General features: G+C 40.7%; 1 protein-coding gene and 1 long non-coding RNA gene across 4 annotated transcripts in view; one reads left to right on the top strand and one right to left on the bottom strand.

Moving 5' to 3' along the window:
• Wrn (WRN RecQ like helicase) overlaps positions 1-8,944 on the top strand; it is a 105,117-nt gene extending 96,173 nt beyond the window's left edge. For all 3 annotated transcript variants that reach the window (XM_075986499.1, XM_075986501.1, XM_075986500.1), the window contains exons 33-34: positions 3,665-3,867; positions 6,876-8,944. In XM_075986499.1, coding sequence (XP_075842614.1) covers positions 3,665-3,867; positions 6,876-6,995 — 323 coding nt within the window. In that variant the 3' untranslated portion in view covers positions 6,996-8,944. The remainder of the gene's footprint in view (positions 1-3,664; positions 3,868-6,875) is intronic.
• The window catches only part of LOC142857736 (uncharacterized), a 507,050-nt gene that overhangs the window by 322,835 nt on the left and 169,711 nt on the right, over positions 1-14,504 (bottom strand). The gene's annotated exons all lie outside the window — the stretch shown is intronic.

Genomic DNA, 14,504 nt, shown 5'->3' with positions numbered 1-14,504 from the left:
TGAGCTTAGTAATATCAATTTATGGTGTTAGATAATTAATATTTAAATCAATATTTATCTTTGAGAATTTTATGTACAAATACTGTATTTGCATCATTTCCAATCCTTCCTCTCTCCTGTGCAATTCATTGCCATTTCCTCCATCCCAACTCAAAATCAGGACCTCTTCTTTAAGTATTGTCGTTCATGTGCACACATGGACACTCGCGTTCTCTCTCTCTCTCTCTCTCTCTCTCACACACACACACACACACACACACCATAGATACAGAATCTACTGAGTTCATTTAATGTTCTCAGTGTACATATCTGTAGGGAGAACCAAACTGATAACTTTTTAAACTAATTCAGTATTTTAATGAACAAGCTTGTTTGAAATTTAAATTGTGCACAATCCTAAACTGATTTTTTCTAGTTTTTATAATATAATATTAACTCAAAAATAGAGTAGCTGTGAATTGAAATCTTATTTTTGTGCACTCTTGTTTCCCATCTAGATTTTCATTTTATAACTTTGTGTTTTTATAATTCTGTGATTTTTGTTAATTTGTCTATGTGTCTATAATTTTAAACTTCTTTTTTTTTACCTGAGTATTTTAACTATGCTTATACATTAAGTCCGTTATTTAATGAGGTACCTAGATAATACTCAGAATAATTTATTCCATTCTTTATGTGCATGGAACTGGAAAATTAAGGGTAGCTTCCAAGGGACCTTGCACTAAGGGGTAACATGATCTCTTCTGAAGCACTGAAGGAGCACAGCTCGTGCTGTGAAGTGGAGGTCGGTAGTTTTGAAACTGCAAGTGACAAGGGCAGGCTGATTTCAGGACAGTCACACCTTAAAGACAGAACATGCGGAAGTGTGTCACATACCACTGATGTCTAATTCATGAGACTCTGTACATAATATCACTATAAGTAGTTAATCTAGAGGTAAATGTTTGTGTGCTGTAATTTTTTTAACCCTTTTTAATTTTAGAAGTGAATTTTATTTAAAAATGAAGTAAGTTTCTTTTAAAATAATCTTAGTATAACATTATAGTTCAGTAGCTTTATGATTTTCTAAAAAAATAGTTTGAATACTTCCATCATAAAATTAAGGATATGTATTTTCATTATCTAATGTTAATAACTCAGAAGAAAATGGATATAATATAGTATTGTTATATTAATTGATTGAAATGTGGGAAAATTCAGTGATTTCTCCAGAACAGCACTACCCAATAGAGATATAATGTTAACCACAAGGACAGCTTAATTTTTCAATATCTACATTAAAAACTAAATAGATACAATTAATTTTCATAACAGTTTAGTCTGTCCTGTATACTAAAATATAATTTCAATGTTCAATTAATCCAAAGTTCTTAGCAAGCTATTTTACATTTTTTTCCTACTAAGCCTTCTCAGGCATGCGATTATGTTCATAACATGCTTTCTGATGCTAACGTTTAATTAGAAATACTTAGCCAGCGTGCTGGTGTGTGTGTCTAATCCCAGAGCCCAAGAAATGGGACTAAAGAGCATTGGTAGCTCAAGGTCTTTAATATCCACACAGTGAGTGCATGGTCAGCCTGAGCTAGATGAGAAAATAGCAGCATCAAAAAAAAAATAGCGATCCATATTTAGCTTTCATAAACTTTGAAGTTGAACAAAGTGAACTGGTATAGTATTGACTTTTAAATTTAATGATTAATTTGAATTACTTAATTTCAGATGCTCAGTAGTATGGGCTTGGTTAATGGGTATAGTATTAGACACAGCACAATTTAGAGATAATTTACCAGTATACATCAAACCACAATGTATCTAACCTGTGAACCAGCAACCCCACCTCCAGCAGTCCAGAGATATGGAAAAAATACATGTACTATGATGTTTATCAGAACATAGTTTTTTTTTTTTTAAAAAAAAATTGAAGCCGGGTGCTCACAGTGGAGCCTGCTACATGCAGAGAGCAGAGTGCTCACCCGCGGCAGTAGAGCTGGTGGGTTTGGGATCGTTAGAATGGTGCATCGACCCCAGGAAGACGATTGCAATTGGGGTCATATGATAAGCTCATTAATGCTTCAGTACGTATTGTGCATAGTCCTTTCTAAGACTATGCCTAACACAAGTCTTACATTCTAAACCTGTAATGTACGTAAGTAGCCTACTTTTTGTTAGGTGTATATAATTTTTATCTGTGCCTTAAGAAAAAAATGCCAGCCGGGCGGTGGTGGCGCACGCGTTTAATCCCAGCACTCGGGAGGCAGAGGCAGGCGGATCTCTGTGAGTTCGAGACCAGCCTGGTCTACAAGAGCTAGTTCCAGGACAGGCTCCAAAACCACAGAGAAACCCTGTCTCGAAAAACCAAAAAAAAAAAAAAAAAAAGAAAAAAAAAGAAAAAAATGCCATTTTGGATGAGTCCTTGAGTAGCAAGCCACAGTCTTGGGGAGAAAAGAAAAAAATAAACTTGAAAATATCAACATTTTAAATTCATTAAAAAATTACTTGGCTTCTGATCACAAAGTTGGATTAAGTGTCAGGAATGCTCGATGTATTTTCTAAAAATGGAGAGGAGTACATAGGTTCTAGGTTGCTTAGTCCTCTTGTCCTTGTCCGGCGTGGAAAGGAAAGGGTGTTCCAGTGAAAGTCCTCCTTCATCTGCAGGCGACCCTCCATGGTGCACACATGTGAGTGACTGATACCACATGTGTTCATCGTGTTGCCACAACACATGTAAGCTCCCTGAAGCAAAATCCTGTGTCAGAACTGTCACGGGGTGTTCTGTTCCGTGTGCTCTGCACTTCTCCAGTTCTTCATTAAAGCAATGTTATGTTGAACATAGTCTCCTGGGAAATTCACCCAGGATAAGCATTTTAAGTAAATAGTGTGGTTTGTTATCTTATCTATTATTGATGTAATTATCTTAGGATATTATGTACAAGTGTCAATTACTTATATTTTAAGAATGTTTTGTTTTCTGAGACAGGGTTTCTCTCTGTAACAGCCTTGGTTGTCCTGGAACTCACCCTGTAGACCAGGCTGGCCTCGAACTCACAGAGATCCACCTGCCTCTGCCTCCTGAGTGCTGGAATTAAAGGTGTGCACCACCACGCCCTGCAAGAGTAATTTTTAAAAGAACTAATTTATTGTTTTTGTGTGTTTGTATGTGTGTGTGTGCCCATGGGCATGTCTCTGCAGAGAGTATCAGATTCGCTGCAGCTAGAGCTACAGGTGGTTGTTAACTCTGGGTGTGAGTGCTGGAAGGTAAACGTGGGTCCTCTGTCAGAGCAGGTGTGCTCCTGCCTGCTGAGTATCTCTCCAGGCCCGAGAATACATTTTTAAGGGAAATAAATTTGTAACCAACATCTGGAAATTGAAGCACAGTTTCCTTTAACAAAGGGTCTGCGCATGGTTGTTGTTATTCGCAGGGAACCCTATGAAAGACTGCTTACAGAATTCTTAATATTGACCTGTCCTTGAGCTAAGTTTGGATGGAGTCATGAGGAGGATCCAGAAGGCTACCCCATTTTCCTTAACACTGTTACCATGTGAAAGACAAAAATTTTCTTAAGCAATTTTCTTTCTTCCCATATAGTATTTCATCATTTCCACCTCATAGTTTTCTAAATGTTTTGCTTAACTTTTGTTGGTTTGGTTTTCTTATCTTTTACAGATATGTATAAAGTTAAACTCATTAGAATGTTAGTTCCTGAGAACATTGACACGTACCTTATCCACATGGTAATTGAGATCCTTGAGAGTGGGGACAGCAGAAGCCAGCCCTCCTGTGACCCCAACAGAAAGAGATGTTTGCCCGGCTCCGAAGAGAGCAGTGTGAGCATTAAGAAAAGCAAGGATGTGGTCACTGATTTCAAGGTATTTATTACATGTTTACAAAGTGTCACGTTGTTCCCTTCGCATGCACAGTGGATACATTTTGATCTGTTGTAATATATAAATCTCTGTGTGCTATTCCCTTTGCTTTTCAAAATATGATGTGAGAAAAGCTATTTTTAAAAGACAGTAAAGCAAGTATAATTTGTTGTACAGAATCACAGCTTGCATTTTACCTGTATTGTCTTTGTGATCTGGAGAAATATACCTCATTCCAGAGATGTGGTTAATGGAGTTAGCTTTGTGTAGCATGACATCATATATGGTCTACGGAAATGAAGACAAACTTGATTATAAATGCTTCCCGCCAGTTGATCTGCTATCCTCATGCTCTCGTGTGAAGATTTCTACTCTACATGTTGATAGCTATGGTTATGAGCATAACACAGGAAGTCTTTTGCATAGTTAGAAAAAGTCCACATTCGGTGTTATTTTAGATGATATTAAAAAATGACGTCTGTGCTATATGGCAGATGGTACCAGAGAAGAATCATTCTCTGGCGTGACTATATGCAGTGCACAATGCCTGTCTGCACTCTATACGCTACTATACAGTTTGCGAGCTTTGGGCAAGGGGCTGGAGGTTGAAATACACAAACACACACAGACAGAGACACGGACCTCTAGCCACTGGTAAGAAGCCCTTTCTTCAATAGCGCCATTTGGAGGCTTATATACCCAACACAGTCAGGTGGGCCAACAGGTGAAAACCTCATCCTCTGATCCTCAAGGCAAGGCAACACGTGCTCGTGAAGCAGAGCTGGTAAACAACTTTGACACAGCTTTCAGTAACTCAAATCAGAAGGAAAGTAAAGGTCTCTAGCAGGGAAGAGCAGCTGGAGGCCAGGACTCCAAATGGTCCCAACAACTATACATTTGCAGGTGTGACCTTTAATACCTGACACACTGATAGTAATTGCTGAGCTCTTAATAACTCACTAAGTGCTTTAGTTCTCCCATGGCAAGCTTGCTGTGGTGGCTTGAAGCTGTTAACACTTGAGTTAGAAAAGAGGCTCCACGCTTTAGCACTACGGTAATCTTTGTAGGGTTTCCAGCACTGGGCTCTTACTCTCCTCAATAGTGTCAAAATAAAGGGAACTGATATTTTTAAAAAATTAAACTGGTCTTTTAAAATTCTTTAGTTAGCTTTGTGTGCTATCTTGTTTTCTTAAATATAAAATGTTAATATCTTAATATTCAATATGAAATTTCAATATACAATTCCTTTTCCTAATTACCTTTGGCTTTTTCCCCTTTAACTGAATATTTTGAAACCTTTTAAAGGCAGAAAACAGAATAAAATATAGCAAGTAATTGATAAAGCATATAAAGTTATCATTCTTAAAATGGTGTAAGTTAATACGTTATGTACATTTAACTTAAAGCTACCGCATTATAGAAGTCTTCAAATGTTTCCAGTAAGTAAATTAACTTGGCTGAATTCTGAGTAGTGTTCTGATTAGCATGATTTCCTTTCTAAGACTGAGACTCAGCTTCGTGCTCATATTTGTACCATTGTCGGTTTGTAGAGCACTCCCTATTTCATGTAGGTTTTTTTTTTTTTTTGGTTTTTCGAGACAGGGTTTCTCTGTGGCTTTGGAGCCTGTCCTGGAACTCGCTCTGTAGACCAGGCTGGTCTCGAACTCACAGAGATCCGCCTGCCTCTGCCTCCCGAGTGCTGGGATTAAAGGCGTGCGCCACCATCGCCCGGCTTCATGTAGTAATTTTTGTTTGCTTTATCATGTGTGGTGGTGTGGCACAAAACATTCCTTTTATGTTATTAAATGTTTTTCTCAGAGACTTTTGACCAGGTCCTAAGGATTTTGGTAGAGGAGACCCTAAAATCATATGCAAAGCATTATGCTTGTGTGTACTTGTTCTTTCTGAGAAGGGGATCTACAGTCATCAGGAAATTCTCATATCATTCTATGAAGCAAAGACTTCTTTTATTTATTCAGTGAGTGGTTTTGAGCGCTTGCTGTTTCTTGGCCACCGCAAGGAGCTGAACACTGACTGAGTCAGTCTCCTGACCGCCTGCCACCACGGATGTCTGTATCTGTTTTCTTTTTCATGTGGTCAATAAACTTTCTGTGTGCACATGTATATATATCTTTTTCAGGGCATCACAGTCATCTTTAGAGTTTTTGTTTTTATTGTTTTCTGTGAAAGCTCTTGGACTTGGGACCTTGTGCATGTCAGATGAGTCTTATAACACTTAACCCTTTAAATTCACCACTTTGCTCAACCCAAAATAAATGTGTCATGCTGTGTAGATCAGAAATAATGTCCAGTTTTTATGTGGCAAATGAGTACCTGAACTTGAGTATCTCAAAAGTCAATAGTGAAGCCAGTGGGATGGCCAGTGGGCAAAGGCTTTTGCCTTCGTGAGACCGGCGGTTGAGTTTGATTCCTAGAACCCGTATGAAGATGGCAGATGCAGTGGCATGCATCTGTGATCCTGGTACGCCTATGGCGATAGGGAGGTGGAGACAAGGAAAATTCCTGAAGTTTGTAGGCTAGCTAGCGTGGAGTTCATAGCATGGCAGAAACAATAAGAGAGACTGTTCTGCAACATTCTAGAAAGAAGAGAAAGAAGCCTTAAATGATGCCTCTGTCTTCCACATGGCCATTGTAGTCGATGTAGCATGTATACGTAGACATATACACACACACACACATGTACACGTAGACACACACACTCACACTCACATGCACACACACACACACTCACTCACATGCACACACACACTTTAATAATAATAACAAATCATCTTTAAAGCGAATGGTATTGGGATTATAAGTAAATTCTTAAGGAAATGATTTATTTTTTTCTCTTTTACTTACTTATTAGATTTTTTCATCCCCAAAAGGATTCTATAGATGTTTCTGTTTCACTTTGAGGAAAATTGTTCAGGGTGTCTGAGTTGTTTTTATAGCTCTTGTGCTTTTTCAGCTGTATGAATATTTCTTTGTGTTTCTGTTCTCTATAGATGTCATCTGAAATGTCAAAAAGAAAATTACCTGACTGGTTTGCCAAAGGAAATATGTCCTCAGCTGATACTGGCAGCTCATCAATGGCCAAGACGAAAAAGAAAGGTCTTTTTAGTTAAGAGACAGCTGCAGAACAACTTGTGTGTCCTGCTGTCCTTAATCCAAAGAAATATTTTAACTTTAAAATTTCTTAAGGTTCAAAGTAAAACCCACTTAAGTATCGAGCGTTGAGTCTTTAATCACCTGTCCACAGTTGAGGTAAGGCATCTGAATCGTCAGAGACCCCGAGTCCAAGCTGGAGTCTTAATGTTGGTTTCCCTTCAGAACCCTTGCCTCCGTCTCACGGTACAGTCTCTCTCCTCCCCCGGTAATGGACTAGGGGAATGTAGGCTGTGTCTCTGCCCTAGGAGCGGGCTAGTAGCTGTGTGCTGACTGATAGGAAGCAGCCTTGAGTTGCCCAGATGGTTTCCTGTGAATGACGACAGCAGGCTGGTTTTACAGATTGTCTTTTCTTTCTGTGTGCGCTGCCAGACGATGCCAGCGCCCCACACATTGGCGAGTGTTGGAAGGGTTCCAGTTACAAAGGCAACTAAATGCTATGCATTTTCGATACAATGTGTATTATTTTTCAAGTAAAATCTTTGTCCTCCATACTGAATATTAAATATATTTAATTTTCATTTATTTATTTACAATGAGTACCTTCAATGTTTGAAGATGCCAAAAATGAATATGTCTTATGTTTCACAAAGAACTTAAAAATTTAAAACTCAGCTCTGTTCTGGGTAAACTTTTGTTATTTAACTTTAGGCAGTTTAGCATATAGCTTATTTTTTTTGAACCTTCGATTAATTTTTTTGTAAATAGAAATGGACTGTTATTAATACAGAAGAAATACATGCTTGAAATGCAGAGTAGCTGGGGGGAAAAGCCACCCAGGGTTCCACTGGGAGATAATCAAAGCCACTTTTTGTAACCTGCCAGAATTTTATATATGTATTTTCTTAACCTATTATACCTATAATGTGTGGATGAATTTTATCATAAAACATTCAGATTATACTTAAATATAAAATCCCCATGTTCTCAATTTCCTGCTTCCCATTACAGACAGTAGCTCCCATTAAGTTTGCCATGGATATTGTCTAGTTACTTCTATATGTCTGTGCCTTAACGTGTGCTTCCACAACATATGAGCTGGTGTTCTCTCTGACCTCAAACTTCATGCTGGATATAGAGGCCGTCTCTAGGAAAACACCTGCTTAATTATTTGAATTATGTGTTGAATTGGATAGTTTTTTAAAATGGAAATGAAAAACAAAATTTGCTGGCAAAAATTTTAGACCTGGTTATTTAGCAGAGTTTTCCTCAAGACTGAATGAAGAAAATTACTTACTAGCATTTATTCTCAGTAATAAAACTGAAATTTCTAGTAGATCTTACAATCGTGGTGAACTTAAGTCCTTCACTGGGAACCTGGGCAGTTTTCCTTGACCTGAAGACTTTTCTAATGAGATGGATAAAATAAACACTTGATTTTTTTGATGCTATCTAAAGTTTTTATCTATATCTGGAGCATCTAAGTAATCCAAGAAATCAGTGTTTTATGTATGGATGACAGACATGCTGTAATATAGAGATACATTGTTTACCAGACCTGATGGAGGCAGAAAAGGGACCAGCAAATCTCAATGTAACCAAGAATGAAAAGATGGCTGTAGATTCCTATTGCACAGCACGAATAATCATTAAGAAACATCTACAGTTTGGTATAGCTTCAAAGAAGATTCTCTACTGTTATTTGAATAAAATACCCTGTCTTTTCCAACCGCATACTTGTGTGAACTCGGGATTTCCTCACATAGCTCAGGCAAAATGCAAAGGCCAGGACCCCAGCCTCTTCTTCTAAGCTCATCTACACAATGAGAAAGTTTACAGAAATGAAACAATGCCATCCTTGTCAAGCTTTGATGAAAATACCCCTTTAAAACAAACAGTATTTATGTTAAAATGTAATTGGTTTACTATGGCTGTTTTTAAATGAATCAATAAATCTTTGGAAAAAGTCTCAGATCTGAGAATATATCTGTGTATATGAGTGTATACTGAGTAACTGCAGAAACTAGGAAAGTCAAAAGTAACCTTGAGGGCACTGAAGAAGGAGCCTGGGGGCGGGGCAAGGGGTGGGTGTGGGGTAGAAACACACAGGTGCTGTGAAGGGCAGTGGGAAGAACAAGGCAGGGACTTTAACTGCTGAGCGAGAGGAAGAGGGAAGGAGGGGCGAAACTAGTGCTAACGACTTCTGAAAAGCCTCAGGGAAGCATACTTTATGATTACTTAAACATATTGGGCTTGGTTTGGTTTCTTCAGATGGTCTCAATGTAGCCTTGTTCAGCTTGGAGCTCACTATGTAGACAGGCTGGCCTGGCGCTCTCTCTGTCTCTCCCTCTGTGTGTGTGTGTGTGTGTGTACACACGTGTGTGTGTATGGTTTAAATAAAGTTATGCTACCTTGGGTGACAATGCTCCTCCCCTCAGGAACAAGAGACTGCTTATAAAACCCCCAGTGCTAAGCATAAGAAGCCTCAGTTCAAGTTGTTGGAAAGTGAAGTCCAAGCAACTCCCCAAACAATACAGGCTATTACCTTCACCATCAGTTGCCTCCGGGAGCTTGAAGGTAAGAGCCTGTCGCTGAAGACACCACACATGTTGGGCATGAGATTTGGAGAAACCCCACTGGAACTGACATGGAAGCTCCTCCCTGGGGACTAGCTCTCCTAGCACTGAAAGGCGCAGTGCAAACTGTCGAGAATGAGGAGCAGCTGTGAAGCCTGTGAACCGTGGCTATGACCAGTATGACACGATACCTCCAAGGTTCAGTAGTGACATTTCTATCTCAGGAGTAACCAACCGCTGTCTAAGGGGCTTACAGCCCACTTAGCTGGAGGGAATTCACATCCAGTACTATAAACCCAGCCAACTACCATGGCTGATGAGTTCATGGATCCTAGAGGAGCGCCTACCCCTCTGTTTTCCTAGACCAGTGCACTTTCTAACTCCACTCTGAACACTTACTCTTTTATCCAGAGAAGTGCAGCTCTCACCCCTCAGCAGCATAGTGTCAGAGACCCTTACAGAAATCCCCAACTGGCCAGAATGCAGAGAACTGACTACGGGTTGCCCAGCATCAATCAAATACCTACAAGACAACCCCTACAAGTAAGGGTCAAGGAACATTGTGGGAGAGGGGGTAGAAAATTGTAGTAGCCAGAGATCCAGGACTTCTGCTGTGAGATGGTGACTTCTATACCCATGATGAAAGCTACATCCACGAGATCTCAATGAGACGGTCACTGAGACAAGACCAGCGTAATGACATCACCGGTTGACATGCCAACGCTGATGGAGGAAATCTCACAAGGCCCCACCCCTAGGTGAAGAATTGTGGGGGATTAATGGCTGCCGAGAGCGGGCAATTGAGTCTTCTCTAGGGATCATCCTTCTAATAGGTTATCCAATCCGCAGTGGTCAGCCCGGAACATAAAAGCAATGCTAAATGGACTTCATATATACATGTGTGTATGTATATAATTTAATTAAAGAGGAGGTCATGAATTTGAGAGCGAGTTGGGGGAGGGGGTTGGGGGCAGCCTGGGAGGGGGTGAAAATGCTGTAAATTGAGCATTCATGTATGAAATTTTCAAACAAAATTAATAAGGTATTTCATCAAAGTTGAAAATTCTCACTTTTAATTTTTAAAATGGTAAATGTTGATGGATATAAACCACATTAATAAAAGGTCTTTAGGACCCTCTGTTTTTAAGAATATGGAGGGTCTTATGACATGTTTTGAAAACTATTATCGTATATTATTTTCTTTGACATGGGTATATTATAAATTATTTAACTGGCTTCATATTGCTTGATAGTGAATACATTTTTTTTTTTTAGCTAAGTTGAACAATGTTGCTTTGACTTTTTTTTTTTTGAGGCTATTCCAGGGTTGAACGTCTTTGAAACTCCTGCAGGAGGACAGGCAGCACCTTGTGGGATCTGCCTGTCTATTTAGCTCTTGTTCCATCCTGCACTGTCCCTGAAGATGCCCAAGCTGGCAGGATGTCCCCACTGGGTGTTCTTTCCTCTTTTAAGACTCTCTGTGAACTATGGCAAAGTCCTCAGTCCTTCCCTTCTGTTCAAATGAAGGGACTCAGGGTACAGCTCAGTGGTGGGGAACACACCCAGTGCACTAACGACTGTGGCTCCCACCCCAGCGCCGCCCAGTAAACAAAACATCTCGCCTGAATTATTTAACACTGTAGTGCACTGCAGTGCAGTCTCTTTTAACTGTTCCAATTTATGAACGAGTACCACATCCCATTTCTAATGTATTAGAAGTTGTGCTCAATTGTTTGTGTATCATGTCCCACTAGAATATAAATTCGACAGGAGGAGGAGCAGTTTTTGTCTGTACTGTCCACGGCTGTGTCTGCCCCCTAGAAAAGAGTAACAGCAGGCAGGAAACCAGCAAATGCTGAATGAATGAGCGGGAGTATCCACATGCTATAGGATCTACCCGGAGCTGTGTCAGCTGGGGCGGCTTCTGGGCCCTTAGTCATCTCTACAATTCTACTAGTCCTAGGTCTTACTTCTGTTGAGATAGCTGGGTTACGTCTGGTCTCAAATCGCACGGACCACAAAAGCTTCCATTTGTAACCCTAACCATCAGCAACACATATTAAAGTCCATAACTCTGCTATTTATTAGCTAGGTGATTGGGCAAATCACTTAGAAACACCAAGCCTCATTGAACTCCACACTAATGTTTAGAGTCAGATCTGGGCACAGTAAACTATGCATGCAATACCAGCACTTGGGAGGTGGATGCAGGAAGATGCAGGGTGCAGCGTAATGACCTGACTGCAGTGAGATCCTGCCTCAGATAAGCAAACAGTTTGTCCCTGCTGTAGCTTTCCCTCCCTGTAACTGCAGAAGCATCTACGAGAGAAGACAGCATCTGGGTATCCAGAGTCAGGCAGCCTATCTCAGAGACACTCCTGCTGGACATCACCATGGTCCTGTTTCCTGTTCCTGTCTCGAGCGAGAGATCTGTGCCGGCAGCCTGAAGTGGACTCCTGTTTCAAGGCAGATTCTTGGCTCTTAGTTGATTTAACACATTTAATGAGTACTTAGTCTGCAGAGCGTAGTTCTGGAGCCGGGGACACAGTGACCAAAGGAAAAGCAATATATGGCTCCCTTTAAAGAGGATAAGGAGGGGTTGTGGGGCGGGTAAGAGCATCGTGGGCGAAGGGAGACGCTACAGAGCCGTGAGAATTGACTGGGACTTGTGATTCCAACCTTAAGCACATCGATCCACCATTAAGACTCTTCTTACAATTACCATATAAAAGAGGAAGCAGGCTTGGAACATTTGGAGAACAGAATGTGCTTGTGACCAGTGAACAGTAGCTATTGTCACTCTTCCTACAGGCAAGCTGCAGGAGAAAACAATCAGGAGGCCGCCTAACAGCTTGATGTAGGTGGGTCAGTCAGACAGTTTGGACACTTAGGGGCACTTGGCTCAATTTCTCAGAGTACCTAGGTAATGTTTCTGTTTAACCATAACAACAGAAAAGAGAAGGATGGATATTGTGGAAGGAGTTATCAGAATAATCAGTAATTGGTTTTCATGGAATATTCTGGTTGATGAAGTGGATCTCCATGAGTCTGAAGTATACATTTAATTCTGCCAAGGCTTATCCTAGCTGATTATGGATATTTAAACTAAGACAGAATGTTGACTAAGACAGGAGAGGGTCTTGAAACACCCCTACCCCCAAACACTCTTAGTTTTGGAAGGAGTAATTTATAATTTTCGTTGACTCACTTGCGTTTTATACTATTTTAGGCATCTTTTAAGAGCATGTGAGCCCATGTTGTGTTATTTATTTGCTTTGGCTTATTTTCACACTGGCAAAACGATCTAGCATTTTACCACACTGGTTCAAGGCTACCATCTGCTGGTCAAAACTGGCAATTTCAGGTAATACGGTTGATAGGGTTTTAATTGGTTTGGGTGGATCCACTTAGCAATGTCATCACTTATCTAGTACAAAACTGAAAATCAAGAGGGAAAGATGGGCATGGTGTATATATACCTTTCTGTCCTGGAACAATGGGGACTCAAAAATTTTAAATTTATAGCCTGCCGTAGGCAGTTCAACACTCAATGAAAAACAAATGTGACAGCCAGCACAGAGAAAGCCGGTCTGTACTCGGTACCTGGGTAACCTCATTTGGTTATGGAAATGGAGTCGAGAAACATGGAAGCCCTCAGAATCTTGACTGAATAGGACATAAATGCAAAAAACATACACAGAGTAGACAATTTGTTCACAGTACTTAGTGGTTCTGGGAGAGAGAGAGAGAGAGAGAGAGAGAGAGAGAGAGAGAGAGAGAGAGAGGATCTGTCCCGTCTGAGGAGGTAAGGACTGTCCAAGTGTGAACTAGGGGGCATTTCAGGAACAGCCAGCCAGTCCACACACAGAATGGTATTGGAGTGACAAGATGTGCCATTTTCCCAGAAGCTGAAGTGTAAGGTGGGCTGTGCCTGGTTGACAACCGGCAAGCAAACCCTGGGTGTGCTGGGTCAGGGAACTGGCTCCAGCTACTCTTTTGCCCGTTTTCTTTTCCCTCCACTGTTTTGACGATTTCTTTTACTTACTGAAAGCCCTCTGAGATGCTTTGAAGGAGATGCCCCCCCATAAGTCCCAGGCATTTGAATCCTTGGTGCCTGGGAAGCTTAGGAGACATGGCATTCCTGGATAGTGGGCGCCACTGAGGGCGGGCTTTGAGGGTTCAAAAGACTCCCGCCATTTTTGCGAGCTCTTTGCTGCTCTAGGTGCCTGGTGGCTCTGCTCCACCGTCATGGAATAATATATTATCCTTTCGGAGCTTTAAGTCCCCAATAAACCCTTCATTTTCTAAGTTACATTGGTCGTGGGGTTTTAGTAACTAATATGTCCTCCTTGCCCAGACTTTAAGTCTACCAGCAACATGTCTCTCTTTGTTCTTCAAATCATGGTTCGGGTATGCTGAGATGGCTTAGATTGCCTGTTGTCAAACCTAATAACCTGAGTTTAATTCCTGGAAGGAGAGAACTGGCTTCTGTAGGTTATCATCTGACCTCCACACATAACTATGGCATTGTGCTACCCTCCTCCCCCAAATGAATAAAATAGAAAAACAAAAATGTAAAGCACAGTTTAACAAGGAAAATTTTACTGTCTCGTGGTTTCAGAGGGTTTTAGCTCTATTTGTTCTATTCTCCAGTCATTTCTGTTGCTGCAATAAACACTCTAACAAAAGCAGCTTAGAGGAGAAAGGCTTCATTTTGGTTTACAATTCCAGATCGTCATCCATCACAGGAGAGAAGGGAGGTGGCAGGAACTTGAGACAGTCCCATCACACCCATGGTCAAGAGCAGTGAGCACATGCAGCCTGCTCACTTGCTTACCTGCCCTCAGCTTTACTTCTTCACTCTTCTACAGTTTAGGACCCCTTGCCTAGGGAATGGTGCTGCCCACAGTGGGGGAGTCTTCCCACATCAATTAAGTCATGGAGTTTCCTATT

The sequence above is a fragment of the Microtus pennsylvanicus genome, chromosome 9 (assembly GCF_037038515.1).
Source record: "Microtus pennsylvanicus isolate mMicPen1 chromosome 9, mMicPen1.hap1, whole genome shotgun sequence".
NCBI lineage: Eukaryota > Metazoa > Chordata > Mammalia > Rodentia > Cricetidae > Microtus > Microtus pennsylvanicus.
This window is presented reverse-complemented; position numbering and strand designations above follow the sequence as displayed.